This window comes from Nannobrachium achirus (assembly GCF_963921795.1).
Source record: "Nannobrachium achirus genome assembly, chromosome: 1".
NCBI classification, from domain to species: Eukaryota; Metazoa; Chordata; class Actinopteri; order Myctophiformes; family Myctophidae; genus Nannobrachium; species Nannobrachium achirus.
Window position 1 is genome coordinate 14,583,506 of NC_137810.1, and position 23,984 is coordinate 14,607,489.

The window sequence follows — 23,984 nt, forward strand, 5'->3', positions numbered from 1 at the left end:
ACCGACCGCACAAGTCCTTATCTGTTGGGAAAGGTCTGCAATACCTTGCCCAACAGCCAGGATCCGCGAGGGGCACTAGAGTCCGCTACGATGACGACGTCTCCAGCGACAGAAGTTCCTCTTGTCCTTTAGCCTCCACTGTCGTTTGGAATAAGAGTCATTTTTGTTGAAAAGCCCAGGTAGTAGAGAAGGTTTGCCTTTCAACAGGTGAATGTGATTTGGAGTCAGTGGTTCGATATGATTTGGATCCTCGGAGGTTTTTGTAATGGAACGGTCATTCAATATGGCTTTGACTTTGTTCTTTTGTTGAGCTGGGTCAAGTCCACTGCTGGAAGTGAGAAGGTGTTCAACTTGCACTCCGTGAGAGGACTTGTCAGCTGCGTTTCGTTTTGTTTCAACGTACTTCCATTGTGAGATGTCTGTGGCTTCTCTTGTAGCAGAGATCTTGTTGGCGTGAAGGCGCTTTGTTTTGTTCCTTGTGTATTTTAACACTTTTGTGCTCTCTGTCCAGAAGGTTGAGTTGTACAGCTCTAGTTGCAGTTCTGCGTTCAAGCGTCTGTCAACTCTCCAGAATTTTGAGTTGTCCAGCTCTAGTTGCAGTTCTGCTTTCAAGCATCTGTCAACTCCCATCGCCAGCACAGCAGGTACGAAGGTAGGATTTCTCTTCAATTTCCCTTTCAGGCAGAGGACACTTTGCTCAGCCAGATGGCAGTTGTCAGGCATGACAACATTGTCCTCTCTCAAAGGCAGCTTCAAGCAGCAATGTCCATTTTTGAGTTCAGCTGAAGCGTTGACAACTTGTATGAACTTCGGATCTTCCTTGGACGTTGCTGGCTTGTCCTCTGTTGAGTTCTCGTTGAAGTCGTGGTTGCATTGCTGCACAAGCAGTTCCTCTTTGGGAGCAATGGAGATTCGGTTGGCTGTGATTGTGGGGCAGCTACTCCCACTCCCGTTGCCTCCTCTCAATGGTCCGTTGACAACCCATCCCAATTGGGTTCTAACAGCGTAGGGTCCTTTACCCCTGCTGTTTATCACTTCCCATGGCTCCATTGCTTCTGGAGCGTTCGTTCCAATTAACAGCTCCACATCTGCATTGATAGCAGGAATTTCCACAGAGTCCAAGTATGGCCAAGCATACAGGTCTTCCTGTCGCGGGATGTTATCACGAGTCACAGGCATCTTGAACTGAGTGTACACATCAGGCAACTCAATATAGATGTTATCATTGAGTGCGGCTATTTCTAGTCCTGAGATGACGTGACTGTTGACAAAACTTTCTTGATTCATCGTTTTCATTAGGAATGTAGTGTTCCTTCCTCTCACCTTTAACTTCCTCATCAGTTGCTCAGAGCAGAAAGTGGATGAACTGCCGGGATCTAGAAATGCGTACGTCTTTAAAATTGTGCTGCCTTTCTTTGCCTTGATCTTTACAGGCACAATTGACAAGACGCAATCCTGTGCTCCGGCCCCTATATGACCACATGTCTTGGGAGTGGTGGCTTCGCTCATATCTGCTGTTTCTTGCTGTGTGTCTTTTGATTTCATTTCTTTCCATTCCTCTTCATAAATATGGAGAATGCTGGGATGTTTCAGATTACACAACTCGCAAGACAGACGACTGTGGCAGTCCTTACTCATGTGTCCAACAGTCAGACATCCAAAACAAGCACCCTTCTTCTTTAGAAAGTCAATTTTGTCTCTGTGCTGCTTCTTCTCCATTGTGGGGCACATTTCCAAGCTGTGGCCCTCTTCACACAGCAGGCAAGATCCCCTTGTTGGTGTGTCGGGTAAGTATGTCTCCTTTTGCGTTTCTGATTTAACAGCTGCCACAGATGTAGCGAAACTGCTTCCTCTTTCCTTTGTGTATCCCTGTGACACTTTAGTTCCAACTTTGAACCTTGAAGATGAGACAGCCGTGTCTTGAATGTCTCCATATAATGGATCGGAAACAATGGACACTTGTCTCTCAATGAAAATGACAACGTCACTGAACACTGGTTGGCGATGGCGTTTCTCCAGATGCTCAAAGGCGATGTTCCTCCATTTTTCCCTCAGTTTGTATGGCAACTTCATGATTATTGCACGCATATTTGATGGCATATTCATTTCTGACATGTAGCTGATGTCCTCCATAGCATTACAGCAGATGCGCAGGAATAATGAAAATGCTTGTAAGGCTTCGATGTCTTCAGATTTCAATGGTGCCCATCCAAGGGCTTTCTCCATGTACGCATTGGCTATTTTTTGCTCATTTCCAAAACGTTCCTGTAGAAGCATTCTTGCTCTCTGATACCCCCTGTCTGCTGGCATGTGTTGACAGCTCTTAACCAGCTCTTTAGGTTGCCCTCGAGTGTACTGCTCCAGGTAGTATAAGCAGTCGACATCGCTAGCAGCCTTTCCTTCCACTCCATGTTCAAAAGCTCTGATGAAGGTCATGTACTCCAGAGGGTTTCCATCGAAGATTGGGATGTTCCTTGGGGGTAGTGAGAGTGAAGATTGCTGTTGTACTAGTAATGCTGTGATGTCGTTTTGCTTTTGCATGATGCTTAAAATATTTCCGTGTTCCTCACTGTTTTGGTTGGATTGCTGTGGTGGATGTACAGTGTTGTATGAACGTCCGGATCTTTGTGGCATGCTGCCTTGGTCCTCCTCATTGACTTGCTGTGGTCTGTATGCAGTGATCTGTGACTGCAGAGATCTTTGAGGCATGCTTGGGTTGGGGTTTGAAGCACATGGTGTTGGTCTGGTTCCTTGTGAAATGGGTTCCTTGGGCCTTGTTCCTGTTCTGTTTGACATTGTAGTTGTGAATCGATGGTGTGAAGCCTGTAGCTGTTGAGACTGTAATGGCGTTGCAGCTGTAGCAGCTCCAGTTGGTTGGTTGTATTGGTTATATGGATTCCTAGTCAGATGTGATTGGGTTGGTATTGCAGCCCTGCTGCCTCCTGTTGGTGGGTTCCTGTATTGAGGGCTTGAATCCATAAACTGTGGTTCCATTGACATGACAGTTTTGCTGCCTCCTGTTGGTGGGTTATTGTCATTGCAGCTTGATGTTTGTGGAACAAATTTCACAGCAGAGGGATTGAGAGCAGACCTTTGTTTTGACAGATATGAGTTCATTCCATTTGTGACTTTGCTTCCTATGTCAGACCCTCTGTTGGAAAATATTGAAACCTTTGCTGTCTGAGCAGCAATCAGACTTTTCAATTCAAGCAATTCCATCTTTTTCCTTATTTGTGCCTCCTGGGCTTCCAACTCATGTTTTTCCTTTAGAGCATCCACCATAGTCAGGAGTGCAGCTCTTTCAGCCTCTGCCTGGATGCGTGCAGAGGCTGTTGAGGACCTTGATTGATTTGAACTGCCACGTGACACATTTGTTTTACCACCAAGATTTGAAACACTGTCATTTGGACCAATAGTATCCACATCCTCAATTCCACTTGGCACAGCATTATTTGAACCATTGTTTTCCATTTCCAGAACCTCATTTGCATGTGATGCCTCATTTCCATTTGAACCATTGCTTTCCAAAACCTCAGTTGTATTTGCATTGTCATTTGAACCATTATTTTCCACAACCTCATTTTCATTATTTGACTTGTCAACATTGATTTCATCATCATCATCATCCACCTGTATGCATTGCTCCCTGTTTGCAAGCATCCATTTTTCCATTTTGTTTATCACTCCATAAACCTTGTGCATTTGATTTTGAAACCATCCATTTTGTTTGTACATTTCATCCACAGGCAACAACGGTTTTAACGACTCATGCAACTTTGCAGTTTCCCCACACAGTTTCCACAGAATTTCATGTTTAATTTTCACTTCAGAAAAACTTTCATTTGCAACAATCGTTTGATCCAACTCCTTTGCCATTTTACACAATTGCTTTATTCCAGAATTCCTGTCCTTTTGAATTGAAAGTATTTTGACTTCCGCCGCTTTATACGTGAGTTTAACGGGTCGTTTGCCAAGTTCATTTTCCAATTCAGGTTCATTGACTGCGTCATTCATTTCTGAATCAATTTCCAGATTTTCCTCCTTACTCATAGTGGCTTATTTAGCGATCCGCGGAGGATTTATTTTAGAATGAAACGTGGGATTTGCCTGTATCCTGTTGCGTGAAGGCCACTCTCTTCCGCAACGTTTATTCATTCACAAACAGTCCTACCGTGTCTTTGATGTTGTGGAAGTGCGGTCCGCGTTCTACTTGCGGCCGAGCCGTGACGTAACGTAGCAGTCTGGAACTAAAACAATGAATGATGCACTGTCCTCCTGTGTCCATCCGTGTCCAAAACGATCCGTGGAAGCATAGTTTTTCTACTTAATGTAAAGGCAATCGGACTACAAAAACTTGCCAGTGAGGGATATGGTAATTTGTGAAGCTCTTTCCAACGCGTGGTGCAGTTGTCTGGAAAAACAGGTCTTGAGTGCATTTAAAAGCATTTATTTTGAAGCCAGATGATGATGACAACATGAACAAAAGCCGGGTGTTTAACTGTAAATCAACAACTAACTGGTGACTGAAAATAAACAAACAATAACTCAAAATAACTGAAAACAAACAAACGCAGAGCACGGTAGAAAAACTTTGTGGCTTCCCACTGTGATTGCCAATCCCTAGCCAGCTGTGCCCCAGTGACTCCCTAATCTAGACTCTGCCCTGCTATTGGCCGACACCCCACCTTTGCCCAGGTCTAACAGTCGTCATGACAACCCCACAAAAGCACATTTACATACAATAAATTCATTGCAATAAAAACGATCAAATTGGCTGCAACAGTATTGAGTATTTGAGTTAGCCAGACTAGTAATAGAATACAAAATGAAGCATGGATTGACACAGTTCAGAACATCAGGGAAATATTGGTGTTTCAAAAATCACATATTGGGACATGGTTTGAAAATAAATTACAAGGGATTTCTTTTTTTTTTACTTTAACCCCTTGATATAGTGTCGGTCAATTGCCCAGCCCTAGTAGCTACTGTACCTACTTGTGAGCGCAAGCATGTACAGCACATGTTTTGTGCTAGTATCTGTTTTTAACCCCTCTAATCTCTCACAGCCGGTGCAGATGATGAGGCAGAGATCCCACTGAAGGCTAGTTTGGAAGGGCCTCTAGATGGCGCCATGGAGCACCTGAGGATCGGCAACGTGTTCACCTTCAGAGTCACTGTGCTGCAGGCGTCCAGCATCTCTGCAGAATACGCCGATATATTCTGCCAGTTCAAGTAAGCAGCACCTTGTATAACCCTAGCCTTTACTCAGTTCAAGGGTCTTCAACGTTTTCAGGCCAAGGACCCCTTAGTTGAGAAAGAGATAAAGCAGAGACCCCCACAACCTTAACATAGATTCCATATAGTTTCATTGTTTGACAGCATAGTTTCATTGTTTGACAGCACAATCATCAGTGTATTTTGGATTCATGTCAATTTGTGTTTCTAGATGTTTAACCACTTGAACCGTCAATACTTAATAAACGTAACCTTTCACTCTGTACTTTTTTCCCCCTCTACACCAAAGCTCTTTGCTAAAAATAGCCAATTTTTGGCTAAAGTTCTCAGAATATGGACACTACTAGGGTTCAAGTGGTTAATATAAAAAGGAGAACAAACTTTCTATCACAAGATTTGGAGGACCCCCTGTATCAGGACCCTCTGCTCTGTCATCCCAGACCCCCTGTTAAAGACCCCTGCTCTAGATTTACACATCACTAAATGCCATAACACTAAATAACTACAGCATGTCCCTATATATCGTTGTTGTTGTTGTTGGTGGAAGGTTTTGGTGATGTCCAAAACCTTCCTTTTGTTGTTATTATAAAAAATAAAAAAAAAGATTTAAAATAGTGAAAATAGCCGATCTACAAGCACACAACGCCTCGCATCGCGAGGCGTTGTGTGCTTGTAGATCTGCTATTTTCACTGCTTTTGTGCGACAGTCTTGTTTGATGAAGCAGGGCTTTACTTTACGAAAAAAAACATACTAATTTGAAACTTGGAGATACAAGGTTTCTGCCGGACAGTGACGATATACTATTGTGATTGACCATTGTGATGCTACATGACTTCTTTGAGGTGGTCATTATTGTTTGAAGTCATCTCTCTTTCTCTGAATTTAGTTTCATCCACCGCCACGACGAGGCCTTCTCCACCGAACCCTTGAAAAACACCGGCCGCGGCCCGCCTCTCGGCTTCTACCATGTGCAGAATGTAAGTGTCATGGAAATTATGAAGTATGTTGTAAAACATTATGAAATGAACAAAAATGTTACTGCTATATGACTGTCTTGTCATACTACCATGTGAATGCTTTACTGTTTCCCGAGCATCCATTGATTTAATCAGCTGTGTTTTGGGACAAATGCTATTTACATATGCGTAAGCACCTCTGGCCCTGGCTAGGGGGTCTGACACTTACCTCTGTTGTGATTACATCCTCAGCATTGAATGAATACTGTATGTAAAATGCCATGCCACACCTATTGTTGCCATGGGACCTCCTGGGTTTTAGCTTGAGAGAAGAGGCCTGGCCTTGAGAGTATATAGCTAACTGTATGACTTGTATTGGGAGTACTATACCCAGGACACTGCTGGGAGGAGGTCTGTACCAAAGCAGAAGGCTGCGGGCAGGGAAGGTTTTAGACTTGAGTTGCATGTGCTGTTATTATGGACTTGTTGCTATTGTCTCTAAATAAACCGAACATCTAAACTCGTCACCTCAGATTGGACTTCATATTTCTCCTTTACATAAGCGATAACAGTAAACCACATTCGCATATTATAATACACACAGTGTGAGGGAATTGGCTGTTCTTATCTTGAACCACTCCCTCCTTCCTTGGTTTCCTAGATCGCTGTGGAAGTCACTAAATCCTTCGTGGAGTACATCAGGACCCAGCCCATCGTGTTCGAGGTGTTTGGTCACTACCAGAAACAGCCCTTCCCTCCGCTCTGTAAAGATGTCATCAGGTAGGAGGAGGACGGCTGGGATATCCATGTGTTTTTTTAGATAGATAGATAGATACTTATATTATCCCAAGGGGGGAAATCAGTCACCCGGAGGCAGCACAGCAGTTTGAGGTTATTTACAAGGTTACAGAGAAGTATGAAAAGGATAAATGTGTACAGTGTACACAGTAAAAGAGCAAGGTACACCAAAAAAAAGAAAAAGAAGAATATATACACAAAGTGTTAAAACAGTCAACGCTATATACCCCCTCAAAAGCAATACTTAAAGCACAACTTATCAATACAGTGCCAAACAAATGTGTCCATAACAGTCAATGCTAGTCAGTGCTACAAGTATCTCACCACCATGTCAAACACAAGCAAAATACTCAATACTGCTAACACAACCCAATAGTGCAGAGCCAAACAAAAAGTGTCCAATGCTCAGTGCAAAAAAATCTAAATAAAAAGGAAAGGGTGACACACATGAAAAGCCCTCCTTGGAAAGGTCCTTAGAGGTCAGAGTCAGTACAACTATAGTTCCAGTTACATTAGGTTACAGTTGTCCTAGGTTACAGCTGGTAGGTAGTCCAGCAACCGTTGTGTGTCTCATTGTCAGGGGCGTCACACCAAATTCTGGGCCTCGGGTACAAGGATTCAACTATTGAAAAATAGCAGATATACAAGCTCACAGTGCCGCGCTGCAAGCTTGTATATCTGCTATTTTTGAAAAATCGTGAAAATGTGTGCAAGAAACCTATGTCAAGGACCCCCAAGATGATATGTATTTGGCCACGGACCCCGATCTCAAAATATTTAGTTCCAGGGACCCCCAGAAGCAAAATTTGAGTTAGAAATGTTCGCTTAAAAAATACATTCAAAGATTTTCACACATTTTCACAACTTTTCAAAAATAGCAGATCTACAAGCTCGCAGCGCGGCACTCGGTGCCGCGCTGTGAGCTTGTATATCTGCTATTTTTCAATAGATAAAGTTATTAGGGCCCCTCCACCTTGGGCCCCAGTAACTCAGTCCCACTTTCCTACCCCTTGTCACGCCCCTGCTCATTGTATAACTTGAGAGCAGCCGGCACAAAAGACTTTCCCGACAGTGACGATATCTTATGAGTTCCTGTATAATAAATATTCTCTTTTTGACGACATGTTGCTTCAATGTTGTTTCTCCAAACAGCCCACTACGTCCCTGCAGAAGACAATTCCCCAAAGTGATGCCCCTGTCAAAGCCTGGTAAATATATTCTTTTTCATAAGCAGAGTGAACAAAATACCATTAGCTGTAAAAATGATGCTTATTCTGTGGACAGGCTTTTACCTCTGCCTTGCATGCCACAGGGTGTTGTCTGTAGCAGTGTGTCTGTAAAGCCTAATCTATACTTTGTTTTCGTGACGGTGTCATGCGCCAAAAATGTAATATATCTAGAACAGTGATTCCCAACCTGTTTTCAAGTGGGCCAACAAATAATTGGCTTACAGTAAGATTTTAATCATGATATAACATTAATATAATATGATACAATAGTACTATACATACAGTATAAATTAGAAATCTTTAACCCCTTGAAAATGTTGTTTTAATCATGATACCAACAAATATGAACTTATAAGTGTATACTGCGTTGGTTCCATTGTCCAAGCCGGGCCTTGACACAGAAAAGGTTGGGAACCACATATACTGTAGCTGATCTCGAATACAGCTAATATGGAAAACAGCAGATCTATTTCTGCCCTACAAAGGCAGAGTGCAGTAACTACGTTTTCGGACACAACAACTTAATTTGTGTCGCCCAAAGGTCAAATTAGCCTTCATGATATTGGGGGGTGAACAATTACCTCAAGAACAGATATACAATCAATTTAATATCACTTACCGGTATATGCCTGTATCTCATTTGGCTGACCAGTTGTAACACTTTTAAACCCATTCTTTTGTGAAATTCTTGTACGTAGTTACAGCACTCTGCCTTTGCAGGGCAAAGTTTTGATCTTACATTTTCGGCGTGCTACACTGACTCGCAACAGGGTATACGTCTAAGCCTATAAGTCATGTCATGTGTGTCTGTGAGTCCATGTCATCATAACTCCATGTCGTTGGCTGTGAATCAGCGGACTCGGACAGCCTGCCGGGGGAGCAGGACAAGGCTCTGGACCTGATCCGGTACCTGGTCCCCGACGTGTTCAACGGGGCGCTGGTGGACTCGCTGTCGGGCCACGCCCTGTCCGCCGCGGGCCTGGCCGCCTCCTTCCTGGAGGAGCAGGCCCAGCTCACGGCTCCGCCCATCACTATCTGTTCTGTCGTTAAAGCTCAGACGCCGGGTTGGTTGACTTGGTTGCTGCTGAATCCACACGAATCCCCCCACAACGGAAAGCTCTTTTTATACCAGGCTGAACACCCCCCCCCCCCCCCACACACACACACACACACACACACACACAACGGAAAGCTCTTTTGCAGAGAGCACCATTAAGGGCAGTGGTTCTGAAACATTTTAATTTCAAGGACCCGCAGTGTGCTATACATTAGGAGCACGTACAAGGGCATTCACCAAATATTCAAATATTCAAATATCAAAGTCACTATTCGACGTTGTTCACCAAAGTCGAATATTCGCTTATTTTTATTGTTTTCTCTTTAAAAACATATATATAGTTTATAAAGCTTGGCTAGATAGGAAGTCATAAGAATGAGTTGTCAATGCCCCTGGGTGGATGAATTTGTTAATGCTCTATACCAGGGGTTCTCAAACCTTTTAAGGCCGTGACCCCCAAAATAAACATATTTGAACAGGGGACCCCCACCCTGACAATCACTTGGAATTGTAGGTATTAATGTTACTCGGTTCCACAGATAAATATTGTGAAAATAGCCGATCTACATGCTCACAACGCCTCGCACTTTGCCTCTTGCTTACTTAATATTTGACAGTTTGGCCAGTCCTATTCAAATACTTTGAGGTCGAATAATTAGAATACTAAAAATCACTCTCAGTGAATGCCCTACTACATTAGGACCACGGACCACCATAACTCTGAGAGTGTACAAATGTGGTTACAGTTTTTACACTCTGAGTTAAGCCCCTTTTCCACTACAGTGCCAAACCAGACCTAGAACCAGAACTTTACAGAACCAAGAACTGTCAAGAACCTGTGAAGTTCTGAGACCAAGTTCTGCTTACGTTTCCATACAACCAGACCCAACCTGGGAAGGTCCAGAATCGAGAGAAGTAGCGCTGCTGGCCCCGTCCATGGGTTCCCAGAACTCAAGTTTAGGACTACCTCAAGAGTAGGACCTGAAAAAGGTTCCCAGAACCTCGTCTGAAACCAGGCCGTACGCTATGGAAACAAAACCAGAACAAAAAAAAAAATAGGTTCAGCTTCTGGAAAGTTCTGGTTCCACCTCGTAGTGGAAAGGGAGCTTTTTAGACCTGTAAGGGTCCATTTGGGTCCTAACTATCTATCACCTAGCTGGGGACCCCCTGGAACCCTCTCACCAGAACCCCAGTTTAAGATTCACTACATTAGGGATAATAGAACACCTCTCTAACGCATTGCAATAGCACAGACTCACTGACTAGCTGCAAATTTTGCTTACTGACCAATGTAGATGTGATGGATCTATTCCAAATTGAAGCTGATATAAAAAGAAGAAGCTTGGGTTTGGGGGATTCTAGTGTTGGATTGGTTCTCTTGTGTACTTGTGTGCCCACTCCTACTTGTGTGGTTGAGTTTCCCTACAGCTCCACCTTTGAATGTGGGATCACTTGGGCTTTTTCTGCTAAGCTAGTGGTCACAATGACTATTCTGTAGTACAGGAAGGATTGGTTAAGTTATTCATTATGTGTGAGTTCTACCTAATACTTTTCTTTTTTTTGCTTGAAGGGGCCATGTCCACCAAAGCACTTTTTTTCCTGAGCACATGCAGCGTATGTTTTGAATTGTTTCAATGCGTGCGCCATGTTTTTATGCTGTGCCATGTGTTTACGCCACACATGCGTTCATGTGTGGCGTCTTTATCTGCATGCTGAGAGTTTAAATATTTTCAGCTGGGGAGTTTGGAAGTGTTTTTTGTTTTGCGAGTATTTTCAGCTGGGAAGAAGCGCTTTGGTGGACTGGAGACACAGCCTTACAGCTCCATGTCTGTGTGTGGGAGTGTTTCAGTTTCAGTCACACTGACTCTTATCTCGCCTTGACTCCTGCAGAGCAACGATTCTCAGCTTTTTTAATATGGTGGACTCCCTGTCCCAGTTTGATATATAAATAGGCCATTCCCCCCGTTTAACTCATTTGCTGCTATTTTAAACATAGGCTGAACTGTTTTCCTGCCAAATTGTCCTTACCTTTTAACGTGGGCACGTGCACGCATCGTGCACGATCTGTGCGCGATGTGACTCGGTGACAGCTTTCGAATAAAAAAAACCCCATTGAAATAGACATATCCGTTGCCAGGCTGTATCCCTGCTGTATCCGCCAGTGTTTACATAAAAAAACATTGGAAACAGCCAGCTGTGCGCTATCGTAACACACGTTCGCGCACATAGCAGACGATATGTGCGCAGATCATATGCCAGGCGGGTAAAAGAATCAAACATAAAACTAGATCCGGTCCAAACCGGAAATACGACCGGATACAGTTAGGAGACGGGCCTAAAGAGCCAGAATCGGCTATAATCAGCGATCATACTTTTAACCGTTTCATAATGATTAAAGCTAATTAAAGCTCCTCAGGCATCGCAGAGTGGTACAGCGGGAAATCTCCGGTTTCGACGGGGATAGCAGGAAATGAGTTAATATGACTCTTACTGTGTCTCTGGGACCTCAATCTACACTGTATACCAGGGCAGGAATTTCAGGGAGGCCATGAAGGCATTGCCCCTCAGTTTGGCTTTGTGCCCCTCAAAAAAATTGCATGCCCTGGGGCCACAGTGGCCTTAATGCCCCAGCTGACTGTACCACTTTCTCTCCATATACGTGACTTTGATTGGTGCAGGGCTGAGCATGGATCAGATAAATACCATAATGTATTTATTTGACTGCAGATAGTCTACATCAAATTTTGAATCATCCGTAACCCTCAAATTCAATTAATTATTTCAATGGACACGTTTTTTTTCATGCCCTTCCTGCCCTGGCATTTGGCCTTTGTGCCCTCAGAAAATGGACAACACCAAAGGCCAAGTGACCTTCATGCCCCTAAAATGATGAAATTCCAGACCTGCTGTATACACTGTGTTAATTTAACTCTGTTGATTGTACAAATGGAAACCAAATGGACCCATAAGTGTCCATTTGGTTCCGTTCGGAGTCACAGACCCATAAAGGCCCATTTGGTTCCTTTCTGTTGATCAGTTAGCTGGGAACCCTCTGGAACCCACTCACGGTCCTACGTTGAGAACTAGAGCTATTGTGGAACTGTTCTATGGAGAGATACAGTACTATAGAGTGTGTCCATCTAGTTGTCACAATGTGATGTTTGCAGAACCGCGTTGTTACTGTGCATAGACAATAGTAAACTGTGAAGCTATTCAAGGGAAATACCATTCCTTCAAAACGACCCTGAACCCTCGTAACAAAATGAGAATCAACCAAAGTTCAACGCACAGCCTGAACCTGTGGACCGTTAACTTGACCTTTTACACACATTGAAGAATTGAATTCCATGGTGTATTTCAGTGTTTCTCAAAGTGGGTAACAGGGACTCTGTGGGTTCCTTTATGGGGTTCCAAATGGACCCATACAAGTCTGTAACTCTGACAGTGTACTAATGGAACCAAATGGAACCCTAACGGGTTCCATTTGGTTCCATTTGTACACTGTCAGAGTTAAGGGGAAACCTTGAAATGTACAAGTTTGAGAAACACTGGTGTATTTCATTCGAAACAAAATGATAATCCTATTTCCACACGAAACAAGTGACTCATTTACGTGTCAACCTTGCATGGTATTTTCCTTTAAGTGTGGACTGATGTTAAACCAGCTGATAGAGAGTTCCTCCTCCCACAGGTCTGAGTGCTTCCTCTCTCTCTCCCTTCATGGCTCTGGTTCTTCTGCCCTTTGTTTGGGCCAGAGTTGGTCTCAGCTTTCCCCCTGTGCTAGCCAGCCAGTAGCCTATAGCATTGGTTCTCAACCTGTGGGTCGGGACCCCCAGGGGGTCCCCACATTATTTTGGGGGGGTCCCCAGATGATTAGCTTAATGTGCAAGATTGTTTTCTCTCTCAACAGTAAACAAACCAACATAAAGTTTAAGTGTATAGAGGGTAACCTATATGCACATTTCTAAAGTGACAATTGAAGTACTTTTTAATACCTCTAAAACGTTAACATTGTCCAAATTGTCAAATATTAGAGTCAGAAATTGTGAAAACATGCAGATCTGCTATTTTCACAATAGAACCGTGTTATACAAAATGTAATGCCTCAACTCTTGCTCCACCCTGACCCTGCTCGTCAGGGTGGGGGGGTCCCCAGTTAAAATCATTTTATTTTGGGGGTTGAGGGCTGAAAAGGTTGAGAACCACTGGCCTAGAGCAGTGGTTCTCAAATGTTTTACTTTCGACCTAACATAACTCTGAGAGTGTACAAATGGAACCAAAAGGACCCGCAAGGCTCCATTTGATTCTATTTGTACACTCTGAGTTACAAACACTAAAGGATTAATTTGGTTCCTAATTATCAGTCATTTAGCTTGGGGACCCCCCTGGAACCACCTCAAGGACCCCCATTTTGAGAACCAGTGGCCTATAGTCTTGTAGTACTTTCCTCAACCATACTGTATATCTTGATGTCTAAACCGTCTCTGTCTCTTTCTGAAACCCAGTACCCGCCACCAAGCTAACGGCGTTGACCCGCCCCTCTTCTGGTCCGTGCCACTGCAAGTACGACCTCATGGTCCTCTTCGAGATCTGCGAGCTGGAGGCCAACGGGGAGTGAGTATCCCATGTCACCCCCTGGCATGGGCGTCACACCAAATTCTGGGCCCTGGGTACAAGGATTCATTGTGGGGCCCCCCATGAATGTTAGCTATTGAAAAATAGCAGATATACAAGCTCACAGCGCGGCACCGAGTGCCGCGCTGCGAGCTTGTAGATCTGCTATTTTTGAAAAATTGTGAAAATGTGTGCAAGAAACCTATGTTTCCATGTCAGTGATGCTCAAACTTTTTCATATGAAGGACCCCCAAAATTATATGTATTTAGCCACGGTCCCCCATCTCAAAACATTTAGTTCCAGGGACCCCCCCCAGAAGCAATATTTGAGTTACAAACGTTCGCTTAAAAAATACATATATTCAAAGATTTGCACACATTTTCACGACTTATAAAAATAGCAGATCTACAAGCTCACAGCGCGGCACTCGGTGCCGCGCTGTGAGCTTGTATATCTGCTATTTTTCAATAGCTAAAGTTACTAGGGCCCCTCCAGGCCCTAGTAACTCAGTCCCACTTTCCTACCCCTTGTGACGCCCCTGCCCCCGGCTAAATCCAGGGATAAGGATTAGTGTAGCGTTCGTCCAGTGGCACAGTTCAGTTTCATTATGGCAGACGCTCGGAATCGATTGGGCTCCAGAGTATTTTATTTTCCGCTGAATTGAATATTTCATGAACAGCTATCACATTGCATGTTGCCTCAGGAGGATATTGATAGCGTTCATAAATCCACAGCGTGTGCTGATCGATGAGATGTGTGTGCTTTTCCACAGCTACATCCCTGCAGCAGTGGACCACAGGGCAGGCATGCCCTGCCATGGCACGTTCCTACTGCACCAGGTAGGGCAGGGGTGGGCAACTTTGATGATGGCGAGGGCCACTATATTTCCACCTTCACTCCAGAGGGCCACGTTGCATATTGCTACGTCCTACTTTGTCATTCTAGTATCTCATACAAAAGAAGCAAAAATAGCAGATCTACAAGCTCAAAACGCATCGCGCTGCGATGCGTTTTGAGCTTGTAGATCGGCTATTTTTGCTTCTTTTGAATTGGAATCCTGAATAATTTTTTGTTGTTTTTAAATTGGAATCCTGAAATGTAAATTTTTTATCTAATTTCAAACGCATTTAGTTATATACTCATATTAACTTTATGAACCTAAATACAAGTACATTGGACATAAAAAAATACATTTTAATAATACTATACTAGTCATTAAGCTACTAATATTGACTGACGGAATTAAAGCAGGTCATGTTTGGAATTGTAACAGCTGAAATCAGTAATATATCAGTATTCCGGTATTAACCTGCGGGCCGCATTAAGTGAAGGTGGGGGCTGCATGTGGCCCCCGGGCCGCCAGTTGCCCATGTATGAGATAGGCAAACAAACACTTGGAGTGGACTAAAACAATATTATATTGATTATACAGACTAAAATCATTGATTATGCGGACAAAAGTCCTTGATGTTGCGATGAAATATGCAGGTTTTTATGTGATTTTATGCGGTGAAATTGAGGAAAGTTGCGGAATATGCGAAAAGTAGCGAAAAATGGGACATGCAAAATATGCAGAAATGTTGTGAATTACATGAAACATGTGAAAAGATGTGAAATATGCAGAGGTTTATGTGATTTAATGCAGTGAAATATGCGGGTAGTTCCGAAATATGCGGGCGAAAATATGCGATTATGCATGTGACCCCCGCAGCATTTGTCTGATTATGCGGGAAATTCTGCGATCGCATAATCCCATTTTTCTGGAGGTTCTGAATTGAGTTGAACCCTTTCTCTCTCCGTATATTGATCCATCCATCCATCTATCTATCACACTCCATAGGGTCTCCAGAGGAGAATCACTGTCACTATCGTACATGAGTCAGGAGGTGACATCGAATGGAAGGATGTCCGCGAGCTCGTCGTGGGTATGTTTGCTTTGATTCTTTTCCATGGGAAACGAGGTTCCGTGCGGCGGCTTAGGTTTTTAAAACCTCTGTTGGGAGGTGTCCTCACTGAGGTTCCTTGTGCTTTTGGCAGGTCGTCTCCGCAGCACGCCAGAGGCTGACGAGACCATCATCGACCCCAACATCCTGTCTCTCAACATCCTGTCCGTCGGCTATGTCAGGCCCACGCAGGACGACAGGTACGTACCGCTAGGAAACACTGAGCTAGAACTGCACTCAATGGGGTGACCTTCCTTTTGCGTCTGAATTTATCTGGTTGCTTTATCTGGTCGGGAATTGAAAGCAGCGATGGCCACAGAGATGTTTGGCCATTGTACGCCTGCAGCAGCTGTGCTGAATTTGGAAGAGAGCATGCCGTGCTAAATCATTCAACGGTCACAGAAACCCCGCCCTAGCATTTCTCCGCCACTGCTGTTGAGTGACAGCTCCTGCACTGGACCGTGGCACCCATGCAGATGCATGGCTTAGTGAAAACAGCTACAGTATGGGTCAGAAGATTGCATGCCCAGAAGCCCATATTGAACGTTATATATAACAAACCACTGCCAATTTTCATGTGTAATACTTTGGCTTAACCATCTTTTACTCACAACTTTTTAACGGCCCATCCCTCATCACCAAAACATTTTAGTTACTTTGCAAAAATGTAATCTACTTTGATCTGTCGAGAGGTTAAGGCCTCATACAGTAGGTAGGACGACCAAGAATTAGAATACTTAAGCTGGGTGTTGTTATAAGTCATTCCACTAAAGCTGTTTAATTGTTTGTTAAGATGCTATACCTCATGCTGGCTGCTTCGACCCTCCTGTGCTTTGGATGTCTAAACGTCACTGCACCTTCATGTTGCATCTCATCCTGTTCACCATCTCACCAGCCTGATTAACCCCACTAACCTACATTATGGACTGACCAGCACCATGCCACAAACTTAACATGAAACACCTTAATTTTAATCTCACTCATCATGCATGCTTCGCAGTAGTTCCACGTAATTACACAATACACATCCTGGACTGGACCTCATTACTAGTGTACACTACAGTATATAACCAACACAATGTAATGCATGTTTCATTTGATTTACTAATAAAAAGTGAATTTAAGTGCTAGTATTATAAACGTACTAACCTGAAAGTAGCCATAGTACAAGTCACTATGAGGTCACATTGAGAATAGGACATTTAATCATCACCCTACTGAGATGAGCCCACAGGATTTTGCTTTTAAATATGTAATACATTCATAAGTTTACATAGTATGGCTCATTTCAAAACCACCATTCACTGTACTCTGGCATAGGTTACTAATACCTAACCTTTACTGTACCTAGAACAGCCACTTATCATCAACATTATCATAATACACTGGCACCATGAAAATGCATTTACTATGTCACATAAGCTTGTGTTTTAATATATTACATTTAATGAATCTTCAAAGGTTTCAACATATTACATTGTATTACTTGTTAAATGTGTGTTGCTCTCCCGCTGTCGTCAAATGGAATCACAGTATTTTCAGGAATCATTCACAGTGTATGGAAAGCTAAACCTGCTTATATTAAGTTCCCCCCAGTTTAAAGGCTTTTTAATTTATTTACTTACATTTAATTGTGTGACTTGCTGTTATTATTAATTGCTTTAATTTTGTTTTGCTGATAACCTTCCCCTCTCCAAAAAAAGAAAAAGCCTAACAATACCATTTCTAACCCAGATAACCTACTATTATAACAGAAGCTAAAGGCACCGGGCAGGACTGAATGCAATGACCCTGCACCATCCCAACCTATTTTAGACTGTGGCGCTGCATTATTGGGGCTCACACACACACACACACACACACGCACGCACGCACGCACGCACGCACACACGCACGCACGCGCGCACGCACGCACGCGCGCACGCACGCACGCACGCACACACACACACACACACACACACACACACACACACAGTAATACAATTAAACAATAGCTAAAATAACTATAACCTCACAATGGCGCTGTATTGCGACGTGTTGTGAGCTTGTAGATCTGTTATTTTCGCTGCATTTGAAAATGTGACAAATTGTTAAACTGTTGTCCCATGTTTCCCATGAGGGTGGCATACTTATTTCTTGTTCCGGCTAATTTTCCCCACAGCTTCGTTTGATTGTCTCGGCAGAACGTTTGAACTGGTCACGTAGGAAACATGTTTTTTTTATTCAAATCCGCTGCCGAGCCAGTCAAAGGAAGCTGTGAGGAAATGAACTGTAACTGCAAACGGGTATCTCACTATCTGGAAACCTATTAAGGACGCAATGTTAAAGTAATGGCTAAGTTGACCCTTAGTGGTAGGTTATTGTGTTTATTCATTTATTTTGTTTGTTCGGGGGAGCAGCGCCAAGTCAGGGCATGGTCCCGCAGGGTCTCCGCTTAGTCCTGTGTTGGTCGCTATTGTTGAGGTAAATGCCGATTTGCTGACGCTCTTTTTCTCCCTCCAGTCCACTAACGGAATGTTGTTTTGTGTTTTTGCAGACAGTTTCTTGATTCGGACATGCCTAGGTACATTATTATTTCCCCTCTGCTGCTCTGATTCTGTTGATTTATAGACACACACATTCTCATTTCATTATTCAGTGTCCCCTGTACCCTGTCATTATTCCCTGTAAACCCACAGTCGCTTTTTTCTCCCCCTCCTCGCCTTGTACTTTCCTTCATTTCCGTTGGGATGCTGCTATCTCTCGCTTGTCTGTTTTGTCTGCGTGGGATGTCGTTCCGCATGCGCCCCCCCCCCCCCCCCCCCCCCCCTCCTCCTACTGAGCTGGATGTGTGTTTGAGTGGTTGAAGTTGGGCTGTGGGTGGTCAGGTATACTGCATGGCTGGCTTTGCTTTGTGACTGTGGAGTGCGTTGGGCTGTTGTCACTGTTGGAGGTGTTGTTGGGCCTGTATCACACACTCATCAGCAGCTGACGGGTCTGTCCATAACACAGGCTAGGGCTGGGCAATTAACCCATTTAGGCCTACAATTATTGAATGCTTTAACTATTGAAAAATAGCAGATATACAACAGCTTGTAGATCTGCTATTTTTGAAAAATCGTGAAAATGTGTGCAAATTTTTCAATATATATTTTTCAAAGCAGACTTTTGTAACTCAAATCTCTGCTTCTGGGGGGTCCCTGGAACAACATATTTTGAGATAGGGGTCTGCGGCCGAATAAATGTAATTTTGGGGGTCCTTGACATGAACAAGTTTGAGAACAGCTGATTTAGAGGAAGGATTTAGAAGTTGAGTCAAAGATCGGGACAAAGATATTCAAAGACTTGCACACATTTTCACGATTTTTCAAAAATAGCAGATCTACAAGCTTGTATATCTGCTATTTTTCAATAGTTAAAGCATAAAATAATGGTTAAAGTGGTTCAAATCTAATGCGACGCGGGCGCGTTCCAGGTATTTGAGAGTTAAACTAAAATATAAACCGATATTTAGAAAGTGTAACTTTGCTCATGTACTGTAAGTTAATTTAATATAATATATGTTTTATGAACAACTACATTGATTACTCTGATTAACCGCTTAAGCCCTGTATCATAAAGTACTTTGTTGTACAATGGTGCCGTGCAGAAATAGTGAAAATATATGATCTACAAGCTGACAGCGTGTTGCATCGTGGCACGTTGTGAACTTATATATCGCCTATTTTCACTGTGATATTTTTCATAATGGTTCATTAATCGTAATCGAGGCAATTGTTTCAAGTACTGTAATGCTCATATTGCCCAGCCCCAGCACAGAATCAATCTTGGAATCTGATATAGTTGGTAAAATATTGCTTGTATAATGGACACACCTTATCAATTCATTATTCTGTCCGAGTTGAACAGTTACCTTTCACAGATGTTAATTTATGCACAGAGGGAATTGATTTGTTGTACAATACAGCAATACTACATTAACGGAGTGTCACCGTCATAGAGAAATGTATACAGTAAAATACCATAAAACCATAGTTTTAAGAGGAATAGCTTGAACACTGCTCTCCACCAGAGGGCAGTGGTGGTTCGTTCTTAACAATGCATTGTTTTGTTCATTTGAAGCAACAATGGGACAGAGGTGCACCTTGCCTTTAGCCAAAGCATGGATTCATTCCTGAAATCTAATCACACTAAAAAACTCGCTACCAATATGCGTAGAGAAAGATGAAATACGTAAGTTATTCCACCATTGTAAAACATTTAAAAGATGATTGTCCAGGCAAAGTGACATTGATATTTCCCTGCTATCTCCAATGTAATTGATTTGTCTTGTCGGGCAAAGGTCCAGTGATTGGTCTCTCTCTTCCCATGGGCCCGTGACCAGGGACGTGCTGGCCATTGGGAAAAGCGGGGCAACTCCCGAACGGCCGGTTCATTCCCGGCCGGTCCAGGCCTGCCATTAGGAAAACATTAAAAATAAAATGTCGGCCGTCGTTCCATTTTGGGGGTGGCCAACAAAGTAAACGTTACTGTCGGGCAGAAACCTCGTATCTCTTTCGCAAAGCAAAGCCCTGCTTCACCATACAAGGCCGTCGCACAAAAGTAGTGAAAACAGCAGATCTACAAGCACACAACGCCGTTGTGTGCTTGTAGATCGGCTGTTTTCACTAGTTTAATTCATTTTTTAAATGAAAAATACAAAACAAACGGTTTTAGACACACAAGGTTTCCACCCGACAACGACGAAATATAACTCATGTAATTGGCCCACTGGCTTGCCACTTCTTTGAGTAGCAGCAGCGCTCTATAGCGCGCAATGAGGGCCTCTCCAACTCTTTTTCCCGGGCTGAATCAGGGGCCAGGCACGTCCCTGCTTCCCATCACAGATATCTGGAACATCTCTGGGGAGCAGGGACACCAGTTGTCCGCCATTAACTCCAAGTGCCGGTCAGAGAAGAACACGTCATTTACAGTCCCCTCGCTGGCAAGGTGTTCTAGTCCCAAACATTAAAATGTAATCCATGAAACCATTACCTCAGCAGTAGCATTTTCCCTAAACCCTAAACCTGCTGCTATGCTGTGAACATTTCTAAATCTCATTTATGCCTGGGTGGAAACGGGGCCAAACGGCAGAAACAAATGTTTCCTCACATGCTCTGCCAGCGAGCATGACTTCAAACCTGGCTTTTACACTTTAAAAGGAGCTCATAAAAAGAAAAGAGGCGAATCATGTAAGTGTGGGGGGAAAAGGGGGGCGAAAAAAATTGCTTCCTAGTATAGTGTGAGAGAACAGGCCTCTCTACTGCAGAGTGTGTGTATGTGTGTACACGGTGCACTGCACATGTGGGCCCGGGTCATGTGCGTGCATGTGTAAAGCACCTAGTTGAAAAGCAGAGGCTGAAGTTTCCTCTGGTACTGCCTGGTCACTTTGCCACAGAGCAGCCAGTGGCGTCAGTTCAGAAAACGCTAAGGTATGGCAACATGACTGGTGTCTTGCGCGCGCGCCCTCGCGCGTGTGCAAGATACCAGTCATGTTGCCATACCTTAGCAACAGGCACGATGAAAAGTACATTTTATTATTTCCCCCTGTAGTATGGCAGCTGCCATAGCTTGCCTTACCCAATTGACGCCTCTGAGAGCAGCCCTGAGCTGCTCTTCACTATTGGTTCCAGGAGGCAGTGGTGGAAAAAGCACTCACATTTTTTACTTACTGTAAAGTAAAAGTATCAGTACTGCAAATATAGAAATACTCTGTCGCGAGTGAAAGTCCGTAATTCAAAATGTACTTGAGTAAAAGTACAAAAGTATTGGCATCAAAATGTACTTAAAGCACCAAAAGTAAAAGTACTCATTATGCAGAATGTCCCATTTCCCAAGTTTTCAAATGTATAAAGATCTTTTGAAAATAGCAGATCTACAAGCTCACAGTGTGTTGCATCGCAACACATTGTGAGCTTGTAGATCGGCTATTTTCAAACGGCCTAAATGCATATAGGATTGAAGTGGGTAATCAGGTTTCCTAAAGTAACTAGTAACTAAAGTTTTCAAATAATTATAGTGAAGTAAAACTAGAATATTTGCCTCTGAGATGTAGTGGAGTAGAAGTAAAAGTACTGAAAATTGGAAACACTCCACTAAAGTAAAATTACGTCAAAATTGTACTTAAGTACAGTACTGAAGTACAGTACAGTACTGAGTAAATGTACTTAGTTACTTTACACCCCTGCCAGTCAGTACCTTACCGCGGTAAACACACTGGTTCTCAACATGGGGTCTGGGGACCAACATTTGGACCCTACGGGTCTGTGACTGAAAGTGTACAAATGCACATTCTGTGAACATAAAAAATGAAACTGAATATGAAGGAAAAACAAATACTGCATGTGACAATGTGACATATTCTAGTAAACATGACACTTTCAGTATCTACTGAAATGTGATACATTCCGTATCCAGTCCACATTTGCACACCAGTTAAATCAACACTGAGGATCTTTCACTGTAGATTGTGGTTCCAGTAGAGCTTAGTTCAGTGATTCTCACATCTTTTTTCACATTTCAAGGACCCCTAGTTTTATCTCTGGAGCTTTTACTTTAGTGGACTATTTCCAATTTTCAGTGTACTTTTACTTCTACTCCTCTACTTCTACTATCTCAGAGGCAAACATTGTACTTTTACTCCACTACAATATTTGAAAACTTAGTAACTTTGAAAGTTTTGATTATTATTACAAAACATACATTAACCACTTCAGCCCTAAATACTGTACATTTGTAGCCTACTTTTACCTATATACAATATACATTTGAATATAGACGATCTACAAGCTTGTAGATCTGCTATTTTCAAAAGGTAATACAGTTGAAAACTTGTATATTCTGCTTTATGAGTCCGTTCTACTTTTGGTACTTCAAGTACATTTTGATACCGATACCTTTGTACTTTAACTCAAGTAGGTTTTTAATTCTGGACTTTTACTCGTAACAGAGTATTTCTACATTTGCTACATGATATTTTTACTTAAGTGAAAAACGAGAATAGTTTTTCCACCACTGCCTCTGGGCAGCACATTGTTTGCTTTCCCACAAGGTCACTTCAGGCCAAGGCCAGCGGGCTTCAACATCTGAACCTCATGAGCAGTCCTTTCAGCCTCTTTTTTTATGACTTACAGAAACATGAGGTTCCTTTCACATTCGCTGCTTGAATTATCCTTCTTTTTTGTCAGATGTAAGGCCCAGAGCGGGTTTCAGGGTGTGATTGCTTGCTCAGGGCAAAATAAAAAACTTGTCTATCGATGTATGCGGTGACAGAGAAGAGAGAAAGTGATAGAAAGGTGCATTGTGTCTCTAGCTACTGTAGGGTTTAGGCCCACATAGGATATCTTTACACAAGCTGCAATCGTGAAAAGGAAAGGCCCAGCAAGCATGGTATAACAATAATTGTAAACAGGTTGTTTTAAAAATTGTTCTAACTGAACTATGATGACAACGATCTCGTTTGGATCACTTTCAGAGTGTTTTTATGAACGCTAGATACATTGACAGCCAATCAAAATCCATCAGAAGGACATCTGGGAGCCAATCGGTCTCACTCACCCTGGGAAAGTTGCTGGTAGGCTAGCTGACATTACCTCAGCTAGGCTACAACTATCTCGTCCCCTTATAATGAATTAATCACATTATCCATTTATCCTATTGCATGCGTCTTTCAGTACCACAGAGCCGGAGATATCTGTCCCCCTCAGTGTGGGCTCTGACACAGCTGGACTGCGCTCTTTGGTGTTTTGGAAAGGGTTCTTGGTACCACTGTTTACAGAATGTTAGCGTTCTTCAGTGTGGGTGCTCACATAATTATCCTGCTTGGTTTGAACGGCCCGTTATGAATGATCCGATCGGTCAAAAAAGAATCTGAACCGCCCAAGCCACAAAGCTCACAACACACTTCATTCCCACAGCTCTCTTATTTTATCATTTTGACGATTTCTACCTCCTCATATGTCTCCATTCCGACACGTCTCCTTTCCGACATGTCTCCATTCCGACACTAACCCTATCTCTAACCCTAACCCTAACCTCTATGGAAGTGCTGCCACTCCGACAATAAGAAGTCACTCTCGGAGTGGAGACATGTCGGAATGGAGAGCAGTCACCATAGTGGTTGACCATAGGTG

At 43.1% G+C, this 23,984-nt stretch overlaps 1 protein-coding gene across 16 annotated transcripts in view; it reads left to right on the forward strand.

Annotated features, from left to right (window-relative positions):
• kif1aa (kinesin family member 1Aa) overlaps positions 1-23,984 on the forward strand; it is a 100,925-nt gene that overhangs the window by 61,890 nt on the left and 15,051 nt on the right. For 6 of the 16 annotated variants that reach the window (XM_080738341.1, XM_080738351.1, XM_080738350.1 and 3 more), the window contains 10 exons: positions 5,067-5,232; positions 6,123-6,213; positions 6,854-6,972; positions 8,143-8,198; positions 9,074-9,283; positions 13,782-13,890; positions 14,664-14,730; positions 15,732-15,816; positions 15,929-16,034; positions 18,371-18,397. In XM_080738341.1, coding sequence (XP_080594467.1) covers positions 5,067-5,232; positions 6,123-6,213; positions 6,854-6,972; positions 8,143-8,198; positions 9,074-9,283; positions 13,782-13,890; positions 14,664-14,730; positions 15,732-15,816; positions 15,929-16,034; positions 18,371-18,397 — 1,036 coding nt within the window. The remainder of the gene's footprint in view (positions 1-5,066; positions 5,233-6,122; positions 6,214-6,853; positions 6,973-8,142; positions 8,199-9,073; positions 9,284-13,781; positions 13,891-14,663; positions 14,731-15,731; positions 15,817-15,928; positions 16,035-18,370; positions 18,398-23,984) is intronic. The other 10 variants (XM_080738355.1, XM_080738356.1, XM_080738345.1 and 7 more) reach the window with 3 other exon arrangements.